At 44.4% G+C, this 20,775-nt stretch overlaps 1 protein-coding gene across 10 annotated transcripts in view; it reads right to left on the bottom strand.

Annotated features, from left to right (window-relative positions):
- LOC132427229 (stimulated by retinoic acid gene 6 protein-like) overlaps positions 1–20,775 on the bottom strand; it is a 91,842-nt gene that overhangs the window by 59,231 nt on the left and 11,836 nt on the right. For 8 of the 10 annotated variants that reach the window (XR_009519852.1, XR_009519850.1, XR_009519853.1 and 5 more), the window contains exons 3-4: positions 12,259–12,431; positions 2,056–2,184 (exon numbers count right to left, since the gene is read on the bottom strand). Coding sequence is in view for 3 of the 10 variants with exons in the window: in XM_060014478.1 (XP_059870461.1) it covers positions 2,056–2,184; positions 12,259–12,347 (218 nt within the window). In the remaining 7 variants the exon portion in view is untranslated. Of the gene's footprint in view, positions 1–2,055; positions 2,185–12,258; positions 12,445–20,775 lie in introns of those variants that run through there. The other 2 variants (XM_060014476.1, XM_060014480.1) reach the window with 2 other exon arrangements.

Here is a 20,775-nt window from a genome sequence, read left to right on the forward strand (position 1 = left end):
CTGAAACCCTGCAAACTGAATGTGAATGGCTTGATATACACTTCAGAGAAATCACCATAACAGCTCATATTTAGACATCGCTCGTGCCTGTTGCTTTGTGGGCCACTCAGAAAGTGTAACTGAACACCTGATGACATCATCAGAGACACTCAAACTGCAAAAGATGGTTCAACCCTAACATAGAGAAAATCTTCTTGACTGGCTGCCTCCTGGGCTCAGAAAGTGGTTTAGAGTCTTCTCCAACCATTAAGCTTTGGTTTTCTTCCGTTTCCATAGAAATGCCTCTTAATAAATACCTGACCACTGGCACTATCTAGGCCTAACTCTGGGAGCACACCTGCAAGACCACCTCCTGAAATGAGACACAACTGTTTAACTAAGCTGACCTATTCTCACTACTGAGACAGGTTCAATGAGATATGGAGCAATTTGTCAACTCAGCTTCTGGACTGTGAAACTTGTTTGAAGTTTCAAAGGTGGGATGAAGGGGGGAAGAATTTGTCACCCCAAGATATGCCTCTTCAGCATAAGGATTATTTTAACATGGTTATTTTTAAGAAACTGCAGACATAGGGGAAGCTCTAAAACTGGAGCTTTTGTAGGAGACATGTACATGTATGGGGGAAATCTCTTGTTTGTAAGGGTGTCTTCCTCACTGTACCAGGAATGGTAGATAAGGTAGACAAGGTAAGATGACCTTATCTCTAGAAACTCTTATCAATGTAGAAAACAATTATTTAAATCTGCATAATGACCTTACCCTTGTTTACTGTGCTTTTCCTGATAACCTCCTATAACTAACTCCTCAACCCCAACATTTTCTTTTGCCTTTAGCTGAAGATGGTATTTAGGGTGACAGCTTCAGCCATTTGGGGGAGTTACTCTATTTTCCTGGGTATCTCCCATGTATACAGGAGGCATACATATTATTAAATTTGTTTGTTTTTCTCCTGTTAATCTTTTTATTCCAGGGGTGTCTCAGTCAAGAACCTAGAAGGGTTCTTTCCCTAGAAGGGAAAATTATTTTTCCATCCCCACAATAACATCCTTTGACAATCTAAACAGAGAACACTATGACACCAGAAAGTGATGGCTCTAATTTTTGTTCTATTTTTGAGCAGCCTTTTTAGTTCTGGGATCATTTAAAATGAAGTGTTTAAGTTTATATGTTTGAGTGAGAACGCTTCTAGATGGGACTGTACAGCTCTCAAAGTCCTTTCACACTCTTTTCTCAGATGATCTTCACAAAGCTGTGGGTTAGGTAGGACAGGGGTTATTACACCTGATTAATAGATGAGGAAACCAAGGCTTTAAGATCTGCTAGAAACTACAGAGCCAGGACTCAAGCCCAGGTCTGCTAACACCGTATCTGCGCTCTTCCCTCTCCACTCTGTGGCTCTAAACTGAAGATGAACAGAAATCTATTCACCGACCCATCGTGCCAGCTGCCTACAAATTAGGTAAACCATGCCCTCCTCCCGGTTCCATGAATCACCATAGCAAAGAAGACAGTTGCCAGGTTTTGCAAAAAACTAAAAATAGAACTACCATGTGACCCAGCAATTCCACTCCTGGGTATATATCAGAAAATAACAAAAACACTTATTTGAAAAGATACATGCACCCTAATGTTCATAGCAGCACTATTCATAATAGCTAAGATACGGAAGCAACCTAAGTGTCCGTCAACAGATGAATGGATAAAGAAGATGTGGAACATATGTACAACAGAATACTATTCAACCATAAAAAGAACAAAATTTTGCCATTTGCAACAACATGGATGGATTTGGAGGGTATTCACTTAAAAACTGTGAATCATTGTACACCTGTAACTAATACTGTACCTCAACTATACATCAACTAAAATTTTTTTATTTAAAAAAAAGGGGGAACTCCCTGGCGGTACAGTGGTTAGGACTCGGTGCTGTCACTGGCAGGGGCCCAGGTTCAATCCCTGGTCAGGGCATGGCCAAAAAAAAAAGAAGAATACAGTTGCCAGGAACATACAGTTGTCCAGCATGACTTGTCTCAAGCCTGACCCTGATAACTCACCTTGCGTTTGAGGAAAGCATCTTGGTGGAAAAGCACTGCCTGCAGCTCTGGTGAGCAATCTGCTTCTCTGGGCGGTTCTTTGGGCTTCTCTTGCCTCTTGGTGATGACTGCTTCTGATGTTCTGACGTTCTGCCCAGAACCCAAAAATAAAACCTCAGCGAAAGGCAAACATCCAGTCAAATATTTACCAGAGAAATGACAGCAAGTGGGTGGCCTCCTTCCTTGTTTGGGAACACTACTGGCTACTCTTCTGCTCTACCGCCCTTCCCATGCTTTCTCATGCAAAAGCAGGAACTGCCTTCCTAGTTCCTCTCTCCAAGACTCTTGCTGCCTCTCACTGGCTGTGGGCACTGGCTCCTTGAGCTAATGGAGCTTTGCCCAGGAGTTGAGGCCTCTTCGGCTAGCTGTAAGAATTATTACAGGCAATAAAGTAGGACTCTGCCTCAAGGCAATAAACTAGGAAACTAGCACCACTGGCTTCAAGATTCTCCTTGGAAACAAGACAATTTGCTGGGAGAAGTGGCTGGAGACAAGTTCAAAACTGAACCCCACCCATGTGGCAGAACCGGGGCTAGCTGTCCACAAGGAATTCCTGCTCCCTTGCCATAAAGTGAAGCTGTTGCTGGCAAGGACCGGCCCAACCAGGGGGCATACTCCCCAGCCCACCCAGGAGTCTAGGAATAAACACGGGATCAAGGCTACCAATGGGATGTGAGCAGAAGTGATGTGTGGTACTTCTGGGCTAAGACAGTTAAGAAGCAAGTGTGTTTTTTCTACCTTCTCCTTCCCGCACCTGCTGGTTTAGGACTCAAAGGCCCTAAAGGAATGGGATGGGAAGGAGCCTGAGTCCCTGAATCACCATGTAGAGGAAGCTGTGCTCTACACCAACTGTCCATGAGCAAGAAATAAAGGTCTGCTGTAATAAGCCAGTGGAGTGCCAGCTTGTTTGTTACAGCAGCTGGTGTTGCCCTATAGCTAACACAGCACAGAACGTGGAGGACTTGTGAGCATCATGTGGTCCAAGTTCTTGATTTTAAGGATGAGAAGACGGAGGCTTAAGGAAGGGAAGTACACTAAGAGGACTAGCCTGAGAAAGCCTGCCACGTCCACAGAGCTGTGCCAAGGGTGTGAGCGTCCATGCTGGTGCCATGCAATTCTGTGCCCCAGAGCGCTGCTCACTGGGCCAAAGCTGAGTGCCTGACCCAAGGGCAGCCAGTCATAAACCATATCAATCTGCCATCTGTGATGGACATTCTGTCCAACAGGTCACCTCTTTCAGGAGTCTGACCTTGAGACACAGAACAAGAACTAAACACTCATCAGTGGGACCGAGAACCAAGTAACACCCAGAGAGATGCAGGAAGCTAAGGAATGGTCAAGTCCTGATCAGGGCAGAGCATGACTCTTGCTGCTGAGAAGTGTGTTAAGATTTCCCAGTTACCAGAATGGCCCATGGATTCTACATGGCCACCCTGCTCCCAAACGATCATCCCGAGCCAAATGGGAACTAGACCCCAGGTGCTCTCGTCTGTTGATTCACCGCATCCATCAGCTGCCAGGCCAGGTAGTGGCAGCATCACACTCCTATCGCCCATCAGTTGTCTGTGGCTCCTCCCCTTCTCTCGCCTCATTCGTTCTGCCACCTGGCGGCTCTTATCCATCCCTTGGATGTCAGAGGGCTCATTCCTCTTTTCCCTTCTGCCAGCCTGGAGGTGGTGTTCAGAATGGTGGAGCCACAACATGGAAAGAGCCTGGGTCCCTGAATCAACACTTGAGGAGACTAGGAATAGCCATTTGAGAGTTTACACAAATAAGGAATAATCTTCTATTATGTAAGAGCCATTATATGCTTTGGAGTTTGTTTGTTAGAGCAGCTAGTCCTTATCCTAACCAATACAACTTCCTTTCCATTCACATTGCTACTGCTGCAGTTGCAGCCCTCACCACCTCCTGCCTGGACCAACACAAGTGCTCTCTAACAGGCCTGCAGCCCCCAGTCTCCATGCTTAGTGCAGACACGCATCTCCCTAAAGCACAGCTCAGACTTGCCAAACGTCCTCCATGGTCTGCTCTCCCAACCCTGGCTTTCCAAACCCTCCAAGAAGTTGCTTCAACCCTCTTTTCCAGTCTCATCTCCACTGGTTTCCATCTATATTTTTTTCAAAGTTGCTTATCCATCCCTAAACATGGCCTTTCATGTTACTCTGGCTCTTTAGGGAACAAGGAACAGAGATCCACTCGAGTTGCCTGGAGTTAAAGGGGTTTCCAATTCCTCCCCTGCAAGGGCTGGGGCCCAACCAGGGAAGGTGTTGGAGACTGAAGCCACTCTTGGGAAAGGTTCCTCCCCTCTGTGGCCAAGTGGTCTTTCTCTTGTCTCTCTCCTTTTTTGGCCTTTTTCTTCAATCTTTCCTCTCTCTGACTCAGCCCCTTTGCTTCCTTAGGGTTTCTGCTCTCTTGGGGTTTTAACTCACCACCATCCTGACTTTAGTTCATAGTATCCTTTCAACCTCTACCCCCAAAGTCCACTGGCTCCTTCCCAGAGTTCCCCAGTTCTAACTGCTAAAAGAAAAGATCTGCCCCAGTTCATCTTTTTCCCAGGTGGTCACAGCCAGTCTATGCCTTCCTGTCTCTGGCTCAGTCCTATATAAGTTTGCTAGGACCCCCATAACAAAATACCATGTACTGGGTGGTTTAAACCAGAACTTTATGTTCTCACAGTTCCAGAAGCTGGAAGTCCAAGATCAAGGTGTCTGCAAGTGTGGTTTCTCCTGAGGCCTCTCCTTGGCTTACAGATGGCTGCCCTCTCGCTGTGTCCTCACGTGGTCTTTCCTCTGTGCACCTGCACCCTAGCATCTCTATGTCCTAGTCTCTTCTTATAAGGACACCAGTCAGATTGCATCAGGCTGCCCCAATGGCCTTGTTGTAACTTAATTACCTCTTAAAGGCCCCGTCTCCCGATAAAGTCACATTCTAAGGTACTGGAGGTTAGGGCTTCAACATATGAATTTGGGAGGGGACACAATTCAGTCCATAACACCCCTGGTCTAATCAGCTCTGACGGAGTGGGAGGGGGTCCTGGAGGCAGTGAATAGGCACCATAACCGACAATTCAGGCCATCTGTGTTCGCTCACCCTAATCCCTTTACTCCTGCCTAGAACGGCGCCTCCCACCTGCTTATCGCCATGGTTTTTCGTTCGTTAAGTCCCACCTCAAGCATAGTATCTGGCGTAGTGTTCTGATCGCCATGGTGTAACCTTACTTCTCTTGGCTTGGCCTACATCTCTTTTATGGCACATATTCGGCCTTCTTTATTCGTCCATTTAGCACATATTTGTGGAGAAGCAGCCTGGGGCAGTGGTACAGAGCGTGGACTTTGGGGCCAACTCCACCACTTACCAGCTGTAATTTTGGCCACGTTATGTTGTTAACCCCTCTGATCCTTGGTTTCATCTGAGACAAGCTACACCTACTTCATGACAGATGAGGTTGAAATGAGCTAATATAAAACGCTCAGGAGGGTGCCTGACACACAGCAAGCCCTCAACTAGCATGAGCAATTAGAGGGCACATGCTCTCCACCGAGTGCCAACTGGAAAGTGGAGCAGACGGTCACATCCCAGTTAATTGTGCCCAGGTCCCAGTCCCCCTATTAGATCACGGTAGCTTGGAAGCCAGGACTAGGCCTGATTCGCCATGACGCCTGGGAGACAGGGGAGGCCCCACAAATGCTTGTTTTCGAAATTGAAAATGATGAAGGAAAAATGAAAAAGACAGAGAAATATGAGGATCAGTACAACATAACTCTCTCACTGGACACCTGCAAACAAAGAAACGCTGTCAATGTGTTTCCTCTGAAACCAGGCCCTCTCCTTCCCAGAAGAAGCAGTTCTTGGTACATCCATGCCGCGTCATTCAGAGAAAAGAAGTGTAAAGCTCTCCTCCTTCAGGCACATGGAGATGCCATCTCTTCTGTGACTGCTCATCTGCCAGGCGCTTCCTGGCTCCACTGCCCAGGCTTCGAATGGATATTTTAAATTCTTGGATTCTCCTGGTTACTTCCGTCACAATTCTACAATTGCTCTCTTCACACCATTAAGGAAGAGTCACTATTGAATCGCCACTGACTGCCCAGGGGAGTTAGGAAGACGGCCATGTTAAAGTGGGAGAAAAGCCAAGACTCTTGTTCTAAAATGCTTCAGTTCAGCACAGTTTCAGTCACAGTAATAAGGAACCATTTCTAAGTGGCTACCATGCTCCAGACATGGCCTCTTTGAATCTGGAGACAACCCTGTGTAATCCATTTCAATTTCCCCCTCATGCTTTCTCATTTTAGTGTCGAGTCTAAATGCAGAACTTGACATGTGTCTGCAGGACAGTTCAACATTTGATTTCTCTCTGCCATTCTAACCTCTGCAAGCCTTTTTGAATACCGCTTCTTCTATCCAATGTACATTAATTCCTTTTTGAAGTACTCGGGCATTTGAACGCTTTCGCTGAGTTCATCCAGGTTATTAATAAAAACATTTAATAGAACAGAGCCCTAAGCACTCCACTAGAGACCTCTTTCCGGGAGCCACGTAATGGTGCTGCAGTTGGCAGAACGTGAGGAAAGAGATGACTACACGAGAACCCAGGTTAGGAAGACTTACTCTATTTAAGCCCTGTGTTTATCAGGGTCCAGGGTTCTGGAGACATGACACAAGGAAATTCAGCAGTGCATCACAAAGGCCATGCTTGTTTCCCTGAGTGTTGGGAGCTTATCATAGGACAGCCTCTATTTACTCTATAGACATATGGCTTAATTATTTAATTTAGAAAAAAAGAACCAAAATATCTGGAAGACCTAGGGCAGGGCAATTTCTTCATTAAGTAATATCAATGGGTATGACCCTTGACTAGGGACAATATTTCTCACTTTGAAAAAGAATGAAGCTATCCTATATTCCCATCCTGTCCCTCCTCTGTCACAAACAGGCCTGGCTCCCTCTGCTGGCAGAAGAAAGACAAATGCAAGACAAACTCCTTCTCTGGGAGAACGTTCAGTGGCCTTTGTGACCTGGCCCCAATTTATCTTCCCAGACTAGACTCAGCTCTGGAGAAGTCCACAAGACATCTGACTGACCTCTCAGGTGCCACCCGCCTCCCCTTCCCTGACCTCACCCATTCATTCAGGTCCCAAAATTTACAAAGTACCTGTGTACTGAGAAGTACGGTAGTCCCTGAGGGTAGATGTCCTGGAGACACCCGCCGTCTTCCCAGGTCAGCCAAGACCCTGGCTTAAGTACAGTGTCCTCCCTGGGGAGGGTTTCAGTGATTTGCAGTTCATCACAGGCGGAGTGCAGAGAACGAGGGAAGAGATTACTGCAGCAATAGGTAGGCTGGACAAACTGCTGGGATGGGGCTGCCAAGGGACAGGGAGGCGCAGCAGATCAGATTCTGCAAAGGCCATTTCTGGCACTGGGAGGGGGACCCATTTTAAGTGGAGGTCAACCATGCACAGGAAAAGGGGCCCTGGCCTGGGACACCCACCTGAAGGACTCTGATTTTGAGCGAGTCCCTTCCTACGCTGGGCTGCAGTCTCCCTCTCTGTAAAGTGAGGATGTCAGAGGTGGTCTCTAAAGACCCTTGCTCCCTACCTGACCCAGCTCAGATGTCACCTCTGTGAAGCCTACCCACATCTCCCCACCGACCCCACTGCTTCAGGTAGACTTACACCTCTGAGCATTTGGTGATTGTCTGTATGCATTTTTGTCCTCCCCTCAAACAAAGGGCACCTTATCCCAGCACTTTGGCTCATCTGAATTATTAAGAAATACTACAGTATATTGAACTAAGGAATGAGGAAGTCATATCTAGATCTGTAATCCCTGTACTGTCCACAAGGTGGCAGTCTGCACAGGTGGCTGCTATACCTACCTTGCATTTTGGTGGAAGCCCTGGGAAAAGATGCTGAAGGGAAGAACGGAGAAGTAGGAAGGAGTCTCCTCAAAGACTTATCCTCTGGCTCCTCGAAGGGTATGTGCTGTCCCTCTCCCCTCCACCTTTAAAGTGTCAGTCTCAGACAACAATGCAGGCCCTGAGCTACAGGGGCCAAGCCTGGATATTCCACATTTCCAAGCTTCTCAAGCTGGCTGGGCAAGGCTGGTGATCTGGCCCTCACTGCCCTCTCCGGCCTCCTGTGCCTCTGCACCTCCCACCCCCATCCCCACGAGCTCTCTCCTCCCTCCTGACTATGCCTTGTTCTCTCTGGTCTTCATGCCTTCGGACATTCTGTGCTCTCTCTCCACTGTCCTTCCAGGCAGCACCTACTGGCTCTTCAAGACCCAGCTGAGTGTTGGAAGGATGTGGAGAACAGGGAACCCTCATACACTGTTAGTGGGCATGTAAATTGGTGGCAGCCACTTTGGAATACAGTATGGAGTTTTCTCAAAAAACTGAACATAGAAGTACCGTATGACCCAGCAATTCCACTCCTGTGTATATATATCTAAAAAAAACAAAAACACTAATTCAAAAAGATATGTGCCACCCAGTGTTCATAGCAGCATTATTTACAATTGCCAAGATATGGAAGCAACCTAAGTGTCCATCAACAGATGAATGGATAAAGAAGATGTGGTATATATACATACAATGGAATACTACTCAGCCATAAAAAAAGAATGAAATCTTTGCAGCAACATGGATGGACTTGGAGGGTACTATGCTAAGGGAAATAAGTCGGGCAGAGAAAGACAAATACTGTATGATATCACTTATATGCACTTTAAAAAATACAATAAACTAGTGAATATAACAAAAAAGAGGTAGACACACAGATGTAGAGAACAAACTAGTGGTTACCAGTGGGGAGAGGGGAGGGGGCAGGGACAATACAGAGGTGGGGGAGTAAGAGGTACAAACTATTAGGTTTAAAATACGCTACAAGAATATATTCTACAGGGACTTCCCTGGTGGTCCAGTGGTAAAGAATCCGCCTTCCAATGCAGGGGATGTTGCTTTGATCCCTGGTCGGGGAACTAAGATCCCACATGCTGTGGGGCAACTAAGCCCGCATGCCACAACTACTGAGCTCACACGCCTCAAAGAGAGAGCCCATGCACCACAAACACAGAACCCACGCGCCCTGGAGCCGGTGCACCACAACTAGAGAGAGAAAACCTGCACGCCACAACTAGAGAGAAGCCCATGCCACTATGAAAGATCCCACACGCCTCAGTGAAGACCCCTAGTACCACAACTAAAACCCGACACAGCCAAAAAAATAAAGTAAATAAATAATAAAATTTAAAAACAAGTCTATCTAAAAAAAGAAAAGAAAAAATAATATATTGTACAGCACAGGGAATATCGCAAACATTTTGTAAAAATTGTAAATGGAGTGTAACCTTTAAAAATTGTATTGGGTTGGCCAAAAATTCGTATGGGTTTTTCTGTAAGATATTATTAATATTAAATATTAACATTTAAAAAAAGACCCAGTTGAAGAAGCATCTTTTCCAGAAAACCTCCCAAGCACTGTTCTGTAGCAGCGTTTATTGCACTGAAGTTGCTTTTCCTAACTGCCTTGCCTTCTTTTAAGAGCCTGTCTTGCTCTTCTATCCCCGCCCCCCCTGTGCCCTGCACAGGCCTGGCGGGCAGGGGTTAGGCCCTCTGAGAGCTTGCTGAATGAAGAAGGAAGCAATGAATCTATGAATTAGGGATGAGCTGTAGTAAGATCAATGGAGAAACTCCCCCTCCCCAACAGGGGAGTCATTTGAGAATAAGAAAAAAAACTTTATTTTTCTGTTGACCCTGGTTCAGGAAGGGACCAAATGCTCCGTAGCACAATAAAGGCACATTATTACTTTGAAAGGAGCCGGGCCAAATGTTCATTAAAAGAGGCCAGCGCTTTCCTCACGTGAGACTAGGCTGTGCTGCTTTCTAAGAATGAATGCTCCCTTTGGCAAGGTTACTCCTCTTTCAATTATTTATACAGAAACTGATAGCAGCTGTTTCACTCTCCTGGCAGAAAAGGTAAGTTCCAGGGGCTTCCTCCCTCTAACAGGAGACCTTACTCCATGTGTCACAGAACTGATGTTGGGATTCTGCCAGTTGCCAGGGGTGTCTAGTCGATTCAGGACCTGGAGAAGTAAGCACAGGTGGGTTCACTGTGATTGGAATATGGGCCCTGACTGCTGTAAGCCCCCACATAGACTGTGGGCTACAGTGGACCACTCTAGTAAATGATCACAGGTCCCTCTGGAGGGGGCTTAGATGAAGATTTCTAGAATCTCTACAGAGTTCTTCAAGGGGGCGTGGCCTCCTCTTCCAACAAGGGGCTCCGTGTCTAGATGAAGTCTGAACCTGGTTAAGAGACCATGGCTTGAGATTGGTTCAAGACGGCAGAGTAGAAGGACATGCTCTCACTCCCTCTTTCGAGAACACCAGAATCACAACTAACTGCTGAACAATCATTGACAGGAAGACACTGGAACTCACCAAAAAAGATAACCCACATGCAAAGACAAAGGAGAAGCTGCAATGAGACAGTAGGAGGGGCGCAATCACAATAAAATCAAATCCCATAACTGCTGGGTGGGTGACTCACAAACTGGAGAACACTTACACCACAGAAGTCCACCCACTGGAGTGAAGGTTCTGAGCCCCACGTCAGGCTTCCGAACCTGGGGGCCCAGCAACGGGAGGAGGAATTCCTAGAGAATCAGAATTTGAAGGCGAGCGGGATTTGATTGCAGGACTTGGACAGAACTAGGGAAAAAGAGACTCCACTCTTGGAGGGCACACACAAAGTAGTGTGCACATCAGGACCCAGGGGAAAGAGCAGTGACCCCATAGGAGACTGAACCAGACCTACCTGCTAGTGTAGGAGCGTCTCCTGCAGAGGCAGGGGGTGGCTGTGGCTCACCATGAGAACAAGGACACTGGCAGCAGAAGTTCTGGGAAGTACTCCTTGGCGTGAACCCTCCCAGAGTCTGCCGTTAGCTGCACCAAAGAGCCCAGGTAGGCTCCAGTGTTGGATCGCCTCAGGCCAAACAACCAACAGGGAGGGAACCCAGCCCCACCCATCAGCAGACAAGCGGATTAAAGTTTTACTGAGCTCTGCCCACCAGAGCAACAGCCAGCTCTACCCACCACCAGTCCCTCCCATCAGGAAACTTGCACAAGCCTCTTAGATAGCCTCATCCACCAGAGGGAAGACAGCAGAAGAAAGAAGAACTACAATCTTGCAGCCTGTGGAACAAAAACCACATTCACAGAAAGATAAGATGAAAAGGCAGAGGGCTATGTACCAGATGAAGGAACAAGATAAAACCCCAGAAAAACATCTAAATGAAATGGAGATAGGCAACCTTCCAGAAAAAGAATTCAGTATAATGATAGTGAAGATGATCCAGGACCTCGGAAAAAGAATGGAGGCAAAGATCGAGAAGATGCAAGAAATGTTTAACAAAGATCTAGAAGAATTAAAGAACAAACAAACAGAGATGAATACAATAACTGAAATGAAAACTACACTAGAAGGAATCAATAGTAGAATAACTGAGGCAGAAGAACGGATAAGTGAACTGGAAGACAGAATGGTGGAATTCACTGCTGTGGAACAGAATAAAGAAAAAAGATTGAAAAGAAATGAAGACAGCCTAAGAGACCTCTGGGACAATATTAAACGCAACAACATTCGCGTTATAGGGGTCCCAGAAGGAGAGGAGAGAGAGAAAGGACCCAAGAAAATATTTGAAGAGATTATAGTCGAAAACTTCCCTAACATGGTAAAGGAAATAGCCACCCAAGTCCAGGAAGCACAGAGAGTCCCATACAGGATAAACCCAAGGAGAAACAGGTCGAGACACATAGTAATAAAGCTGGCAAAAATTAAAGACAAAGAAAAATTATTGAAAGCAGCAAGGGGAAAATGACAAATAACATACAAGGGAACTCCCATAAGGTTAACAGCTGATTTCTCAGCAGAAACTCTACAAGCCAGAAGGGAGTAGCATGATATACTTAAAGTGATGAAAGGGAAGAACCTACAACCAAGATTACTCTACCCAGCAAGGATCTCATTCAGATTCGATGGAGAAATCAAAAGCTTTACACCAAGCAAAAGCTAAGAGAATTCAGCACCACCAAACCAGCTCTACAATAAATGCTAAAGGAACTTCTCTAAGTGGGAAACACAAGAGAAGAAAAGGACCTACAAAAACAAACCCAAGGGCTTCTCGGTTGAGAGTCCGCTTGCCGATGCAGGGGACATGGGTTCGTGTCCCGGTCCGGGAGGATCCCACATGCCGCGGAGCGGCTGGGCCCGTGAGCCATGGCGCTGATCCTGTGCGTCCGGAGCCTGTGCTCCGCAACGGGCGAGGCCCGCGTACTGCAAAAAAAAAAAAAAAACAACCCAAAACAATTTAGAAAATGGTCATAGGAACATACATATCGATAATTACCTTAAACGTGAATGGATTAAATGCTCCAACCAAAAGACACAGAGGTGGTCTCTAAAGAGACCATATGAGTAGCAATACTCATATCAGATAAAGTAGACTTTAAAATAAAGAATGTTATAAGAGACAAGGAAGGACACTACATAATGATCAAGGGATCAATCCAAGAAGAAGATATAACAATTATAAATATATATGCACCCAACATAGGAGCACCTCAATACATAAGGCAACTGCTAACAGCTATAAAAGAGGAAATTGACAGTAACACAATAATAGTGGGGGACTTTAACACCTCACTTACACCAATGCACAGATCATCCAAACAGAAAATTAATAAGAAAATACAAGCTTTAAATGGCACAATAGACCAGAGAGATTTAATTGATATTTATAGGACATTCCATCCAAAAACAGCAGATTACACTTTCTTCTCAAGTGCACACGGAACATTCTCCAGGATAGGTCACATCTTGGGGCACAAATCAAGACTCAGTAAATTTAGGAAAATTGAAATCATATCAAGCATCTTTTCTGACTACAACGCTATGAGATGAGAAATGAATTACAGGGAAAAAAACGTAAAAAACACAAACACATGGAGGCTAAATAATACATTACTAAATAAGCAAGAGATCACTGAAGAAATCAAAGAAGTAATCAAAAAATACCTAGAGATAAATGACAATGAAAACACAATGATCCAAAAGCTATGAGATGCAGCAAAAGCAGTCCTAAGAGGGAAGTTTATAGCTACACAAGCCTACCTAAAGAAACAAGAAAATTCTCAAATAAACAATCTAACCTTACACCTAAAGGAACTAGAGAAAGAAGAACAAACAAAACCCAAAGTTAGCAGAAGGAAAGAAATCATAAAGATCAGAGCAGAAATAAATAAAATAGAAACAAAGAAAACAATAGCAGAGATCAATAAAACTAAAAGCTGGTTCTTTGAGAAGATAAACAAAATTGAAAAACCATCAGCCAGACTCATCAAGATAAAGGAGGGAGAGGACACAAATCAATAAAATTAGAAATGAAAAAGGAGAATTTACAACAGACACCACAGAAATACAAAGCATCCTAAGAGATTACTATAAGCAACTCTATTGCAATAAAATGGGCAATCTGGAAGAAATGGAAAAATCCTTAGAAAGGTATAACCTTCCAAGACTGAACCAGCAAGAAATAGAAAATATGAACAGACCAATCACAAGTAATGAAATTGAAACTGTGATTTACAATCTTCCAACACACAAAAGTCCAGGACCAGATGGCTTCAAAGGTGAATTCTATCAAACATTTAGAGAAGAGCTAACACCCATCCTTCTCAAACTCTTCCAAAAATTGCAGAGGAAGGAACACTCCCAAACTCATTCTATGAGACCACCATCACCCTGATACCAAAACCAGACAAAGATACTACAAAAAAAGAATATTACAGACCAATATCACTGACGAATATAGATGCAAAAATCCTCAACAAAACACTAGCAAACAGAATCCAACAACACATTAAAAGGATCATACACCATGATCAAGTGGGATTTATCCCAGAGATGCAAGGATTCTTCAATATATGCAAATCAATCAATGTGATACACCATATTAACAAACTGAAGAAGAAAAACCATATGATCATCTCAATAGATGCAGAAAAAGCTTTCAACAAAATTCAACACCCATTTATGATAAAAACTCTCCAGAAAGTGGGCATAGAGGGAAACTAACTCAACATAATAAAGGCCATATACGACAAACCCACAGCAAACAACATTCTCAATGGTGAAACACTGAACAAGCATTTCCTCTAAGATCAGGAACAAGACAAGGATGTCCACTCTCACCACTATTATTCAACATAGTTTTGGAAGTCCTAGCCACGGCAATCAGAGAAGAAAAAGAAATACAAATTGGAAAAGAAGTAAAACTGTCACTGTTTGCAGATGACATGATACTATACATGGAGAATCCTAAAGATACCACCAGGAAACTACTAGAGCTAATCAATGAATCTGGTAAAGTTGCAGGATACAAAATTAATGCACAGAAATCTCTTGCATTCCTATACACTAAGGATGAAAAATCTGAAAGACAAATTAAGGAAACACTCCCATTTACCACTGCAACAAAAATAATAAAATACCTAGGAATAAACCTACCTAGGGAGACAAAAGACCTGTATGCAGAAAACTATAAGACACTGATGAAAGAAATTAAAGATGATACCAACAGATGGAGAGATATACCATGTTCTGGGACTGGAAGAATCAATATTGTGAAAATGACTCCATTACCCAAAGCAATCTACAGATTCAATGCAACCCCTATCAAATTACCAATGGCATTTTTTACGGAACTAGAACAAAAAATCTTAAAATTTGTATGGAGACACAAAAGACCCCGAATAGCCAAAGCAGTCTTGAGGGAAAAAAACGGAGCTGGAGGAATCAGACTCCCTGACTTCAGACTATACTACAAAGCTACAGTAAGCAAGACAATATGGTACTGGCACAAAAACAGAAACATAGATCAATGGAACAAGATAGTAAGCCCAGAGATAAACCCACGCACCTATGGTCAACTAATCTATGACAAAGGAGGCAAGGATATACAATGGAGAAAAGACAGTCTCTTCAATAAGTGGTGCTGGGAAAACTGGACAGCTACATGTAAAAGAATGAAATTAGAACACTCCCTAACACCATACAGAAAAATAAACTCAAAATGGATTCGAGACCTAAATGTAAGACTGGGCACTATAAAACTCTTAGTGGGGTCTTCCCCGGTGGCGCAGTGGTTGAGAGTCTGCCTGCCGATGCAGGGGACATGGGTTCATGACCCGGTCCGGGAAGATCCCACATGCCGTGGAGTGGCTAGTCCCATGTGCCATGGCCACTGAGCCTGTACATCCGGAGCCTGTGCTCCGCAACGGGAGAGGCCACAACAGTGAGAGGCCCGTGTACCGCAAAAAAAAAAAAAAAACCTCTTAGCAGAAAATATAGGAAGAACACTCTTTGACATAAATCACAGCAAGATATTTTTTGATCCACCTCCTACAGTCATGGAAATAAAAACAAAAATAAACAAATGGGACCTAATGAAACTTAAAAGCTTTTGCACAGCAAAGGAAACCACAAACAAGACAAAAAGACAACCCTCAGAATGGGAGAAAATATTTGCAAACGAATCATCGGACAAAGGATTAATCTCCAAAATATATAAACAGCTCATGCAGCTCAATATTAAAAAAACAAACAACCCAATCCAAAAATGGGCATAAGATCTAAATAGAATTTCTCCAAAGAAGACATACAGACGGCCAAGAAGCACATGAAAAGCTGCTCAACATTACTAATATTAGAGAAATGCAAATCAAAACTACAATGAGGTATCATCTCACACCAGTTAGAATGGGCATCATCAGAAAATCTACAAACAACAAATGCTGGAGAGGGTGTGGAGAAAAGGGAACCCTCTTGCACTGTTGGTGGGCATGTAAATTGATACAGCCACTATGGAAAACAGTATGGAGGTTCCTTAAAAAACTAAAAATAGAATTACCCTATGATCCAGCAATCCCACTACTGGGCATATACCCAGAGAAAACCATAATTCAAAAAGACACATGCACCCCAATATTCATTGCAGCACTATTTACAATAGCCAGGTCATGGAAGCAACCTAAATGCCCATTGACAGACGAATGGATAAAGAAGATGTGGTACATATATACAATGGAATATTACTCAGCCGTGAAAAGGAATGAAACTGGGTCATTTGTAGAGACGTGGATGCATCTAGAGACTGTCATACAGAGTGAAGTAAGTCAGAAAGAGAAAAACAAATATCATATATTAACGCATATATGTGGAACCTAGAAAATGGTACAGATGAACCGGTTTGCAGAGCAGAAACTGAGACACAGAAGTAGAGAAAAAACGTATGGACACCAAGGAGGGAAAGCGGCAGGGGTTGGGGTGCGATGAATTGGGAGATTGGGATTGACATGTATAAACTGATGTGTATAAAATGGATGACTAATAAGAACCTGCTGTATAGAAAAATACATTAAATTAAATTTAAAAAAAAAAAGAGAAACCATGGCTTTCTTCTACAGTGATTCAAATTGGTTTTTGGACATGAGACCAAGAGTTTTTCCTATTGTAATAGAGCAAGTAACCTTTTAGTAGGAGGCCATCTATTTCATTCCTAGGGACACTGTGACAATTAGCCAAGGCCAAAGATCCCTGTGGGTCAAATATTGTGATATCCAATTTACCCTGCCATCCATTATGATACCTGCACCCAGCTAAGTCTTTGGCAGTTGGCCTCTGTTCTTCTGGGATCCCATCATCCCCAGTGGATTCAAGGAGCCAATCTCAATGGTGGAATCTCCCATCCTCATATGTGACCGACAGAGGAGAGCCACCACAGGGCTTTTCAAGGATACTACTGCTCCCCCCACTAACGAATTCCCCAATGTTGTAGGGAAAGGAAAGTCCTCTGGGCCCCCCCTTGGGGAATGTAGTGGGTGGGTGGGCGTGCAGGTTGTCAATAATAACTCTCTTCCAACATCTCCCATAAGCCTTTTGATTCCTTCCTTCATAACACAATAGGGAAGATGCTCATCGAGTCTCAATTTCACTCAAATAGCTAAGTCATAACCAGCTGTACAAACGAACACATTAAGCCCATAATCTCAGGTAAGGCACTTGTATCAATAAATTCAACTTTTACTGAATGTATTCAACTGTCCTCCTTGGTCTAACACCCTTAGAATCCATTCCTGCACATACTCCCCAGGATGCTGCAATGTAGTTTAGCAAAATCTTGCCATTCTTTCAGTGGAGAAGCTGTATCTTCCCAGATCACACTCTGTACTTGCCCTGTTTGAACATGTGGAGCTCTGATGCCAGTTGTGAGTCTACTGGCCATAAGAGGGAGCGGGTTAAGTCTTGAGAAGAAAAGGTATCCCTTGCAAGATAACTGCCCTGGGTGACCTTATCAAAGTGTCCTTAAGCAAGGGAAAGTGAGTATTCCCACACATAACTTGCGAGCTGCTTCCACTGGCAGGAGAGGCTGAGAATAACTCAGAGGCTCCAAACTTTCAGCCTCCTCTGAGCCCACCAGATATCCCCATTTTAACTCTCTTTTTTTGGAGGCACAAATACGACAAAATTTTTATTTCAAAGTCTCAAATTTTGACCAGCAGAGCACCACTGACATGGGCACCCTGATAGAACTTTAAGATTTGGTTACCAGAAATGATTATGCCACATATAATTAAGGCTAACCAATCAAAATCCAAGTTCCCACTCCTTCCTAATCAATGGCCTAACTTTCACACAAGAGATTGGCAAGGCTGTAAATTCAACTCACTTTGTAATTATGCAAACCACACAATTAAATTTTATGTCATTTTCAGCAATATTTACCCTAATTCACCTTATTTATTTATAAGAAATAAATTTACTGTTTTAGTAAATAACTTATATTATTATTGGTGCTTATTTCTAGTTAAGCTCTCTGGTTCTCTGATTGTGACCCATCTTTAAGGGCTGTTTCTTGAGACCACTCCATTTAGGGTCTAATCAGGTGGAAAAAAAGGAAGTTAACATAAAGAACTGTTAACTAGGTAATCTGGAGGTAGCAACTGCAGGAAGCAGCTATCACTATCAGGACTAGAAAAACAAAGGGAGGGACTTCACTGGTGGTCCAATGGCTAAGACTGCACTCCCAATGCAGGGGGCCCAGGTTCGACCCCTGATCAGGGAACTAGATCTCACGTGCCGTAACTAAAAGATCCCACGTGCCGCAACGAAGATCCCATGTACCACAACTAAGACCTGGAGCTGCCAAATAAATATTTTTTTAAAAAAACGGGAAAGGTTGGAATTATTTAAACTTAGTAGTATATGGCATGAGCTCTTAGAGCTGAAACTCACACCTCTGCAGTGGGTAGCTGCTTGTCTCTGAGCTTGGAGAAAGGGTTCCTGGTGGGCTGGGGCACTCCATTCTGGATGGGCCTGTGTGAGCCCCACCATCTCCACCCAGCCCTCAGCCCCCCAGCAGCTGCTCTCTGTGGAGCCTCCGGATCTCACCCTGCACCTGTGTGGTTCCGGATCAGCCAAAGGTTGAAGGGGAATTTCTACACCGACTTCCAGGGTTCCCTCTCTGTGGTTCCTCCCTCTTTTGTGGCTGCCTCCCCACAAAACCCAGCTACCTGAGCCCTGAACTCTGATCTCTGCCTCATCTGTCCAGGAGACCTTCTGCCATCTGCTTGGGCTCTACCTCCCCATACTGTGGCCTGGGAAACCTATCTAGGAGGAAGGTCTGGGTAGATGTGGGGCTCACGTTATGTGTGTCCCCTCTCAAGGATCACAGCCCCACGATGGAAAATACTATGCAGCACCTGCACACAGCTGTTTTCGTTATCTGTCCAGGTTTTAGAGTTGTTTACGGCAGGAGGGCAAAGCCCTCTACCATTTACTTGGCTGCTCAGCACCCGAGGCCCCATCTTTGCAGAGCTCTACATCTTGTATGTCCCCTCTTACACAGCACTGGATTGACATCTGTGCCCCTAGAACTGCCACCCCTCGTTCATGGGCTTCTCTCTGGAAACCCACCTCTCCTTCTACTCTAGAATGGTCCAGCAGAGGCCTGGAGACAGGGCTTTCATATTCCCTCAGCCTGGATGGGGACCTTCTATGCCTGGCCTGACTGTCATGCTTGAGATTCAAGGGTATGGCCTGTGGATGGAGGGTCCTCTGCTCACGTGAGCCCCTCTCCACTCCCGGAGGGCAAGTTAGATATGAACGGAGCCGTTCATATCTACATTCACAGGAGGAGTGAATCGGTTGGGACGTTCACACCCATGTTAGCAGCTGCTGGGTGTGTGTGCATCCACCCTGAGTGGGGCATTAGCCAGCTTTCCCTGTGTGCTCGCTGGGAGCAGAGGAGGTAGACACTCACGCCATGGGAGCTCATACCTGCCACGTGGCAGAGGTGCCTCAACCTCCTTTCCCGCCGGGAGAATTCATCTCCATTTTTCCCATAATCCTATGGGCCCACAGGTGTTGCCCACAGTGCTAACTGGTGCTCTGGGAACCAGAGTTCGCTGGGCTATGGGCTTGCCGGCAACTTTTAAAAGGAAATGGATGCATATCATCTTCAAAGCTTTGGAATGTTTTCTCCAACCAGATACCACAGGCTCAGTGTTGGAAAATGAGTCTTCTGCTTTAATTCTGAGTCATGCTTACAGAATGCTCTTCCTACTACTTAAAAGGCATGTAGATCATTGTAAATGTGCCTCTGTGACTGTGTATCCCAACCTGCAGTAAGCACACATTAACTTCATCATTATAACACCATTCAATTACTGCACTCTCAATGTTTGCATTAAAAGCTGGCAAATCATTCCTGTGTACATTTATTTGCCAATCACAACCAGCTTTTGTCCAGTCCAGGTCTCAGGGCACTGTACCATGGGAATCGTGGCTCAGTTTGAAGGACTTAGAGATCCTCTCACCCAATCCCTGATGCTTTGATCCCCTCCACACTCCTTGCCATCCTTGAACTCCTCCACTGACAGGGAGCTCACTACCTCTGGAGCAGTCCATTCTCACTTTGGACAGCCATGACCATTTGAAAGTTTGAACCCATTAGGAAGGATGTTTCTGAAAACCAGCATGGAGCTTATCTCTTTTGTTTTCAGGCCCTGCTTTGTTCCGTTTAACATTATAAGTGTTTCCTTTACATCATTAAACTATCTTGAATTTCTGCACGTATACAAAACCACATATTTACAAATATGCCTTCATACTAGACATGCAATTTATCATTGCTATTTCACTAAACAATATATTACAAACATCTTTTCATTGCACTTAAGCTACCTCTCCTTCCTCATTTTCAATGCCCAGATAATCCTTTATTGTTGGATATACCATAATTTATTTAATCATTGCCTATCAGTGGGCATTTAGGTTTTTTCCAAATTTTTGCTGTAGTGACCAACTCCAGAATGAAATCTTCACACATAGTGATATTTCCTTAGGAGAGGCTTATAGAAGGGTGTAGAAGGTCAAGGGGTGTGAGCACTTTTAAAGACCATTCCAGGTAAAGACAGCAGCCTCCTGGTTGAAATCAATTGCTAGTAAGTACTGAGAGCCATTCGAGTGCTATACCGACATTATTATATTTAGTCCTTATCACCATCTACCACCACTCCCATGGTACTTTGCCTGTACCTGTTCTATGCATCTACTTGCA

Source organism: Delphinus delphis, chromosome 6, assembly GCF_949987515.2.
Source record: "Delphinus delphis chromosome 6, mDelDel1.2, whole genome shotgun sequence".
Lineage (NCBI taxonomy): Eukaryota > Metazoa > Chordata > Mammalia > Artiodactyla > Delphinidae > Delphinus > Delphinus delphis.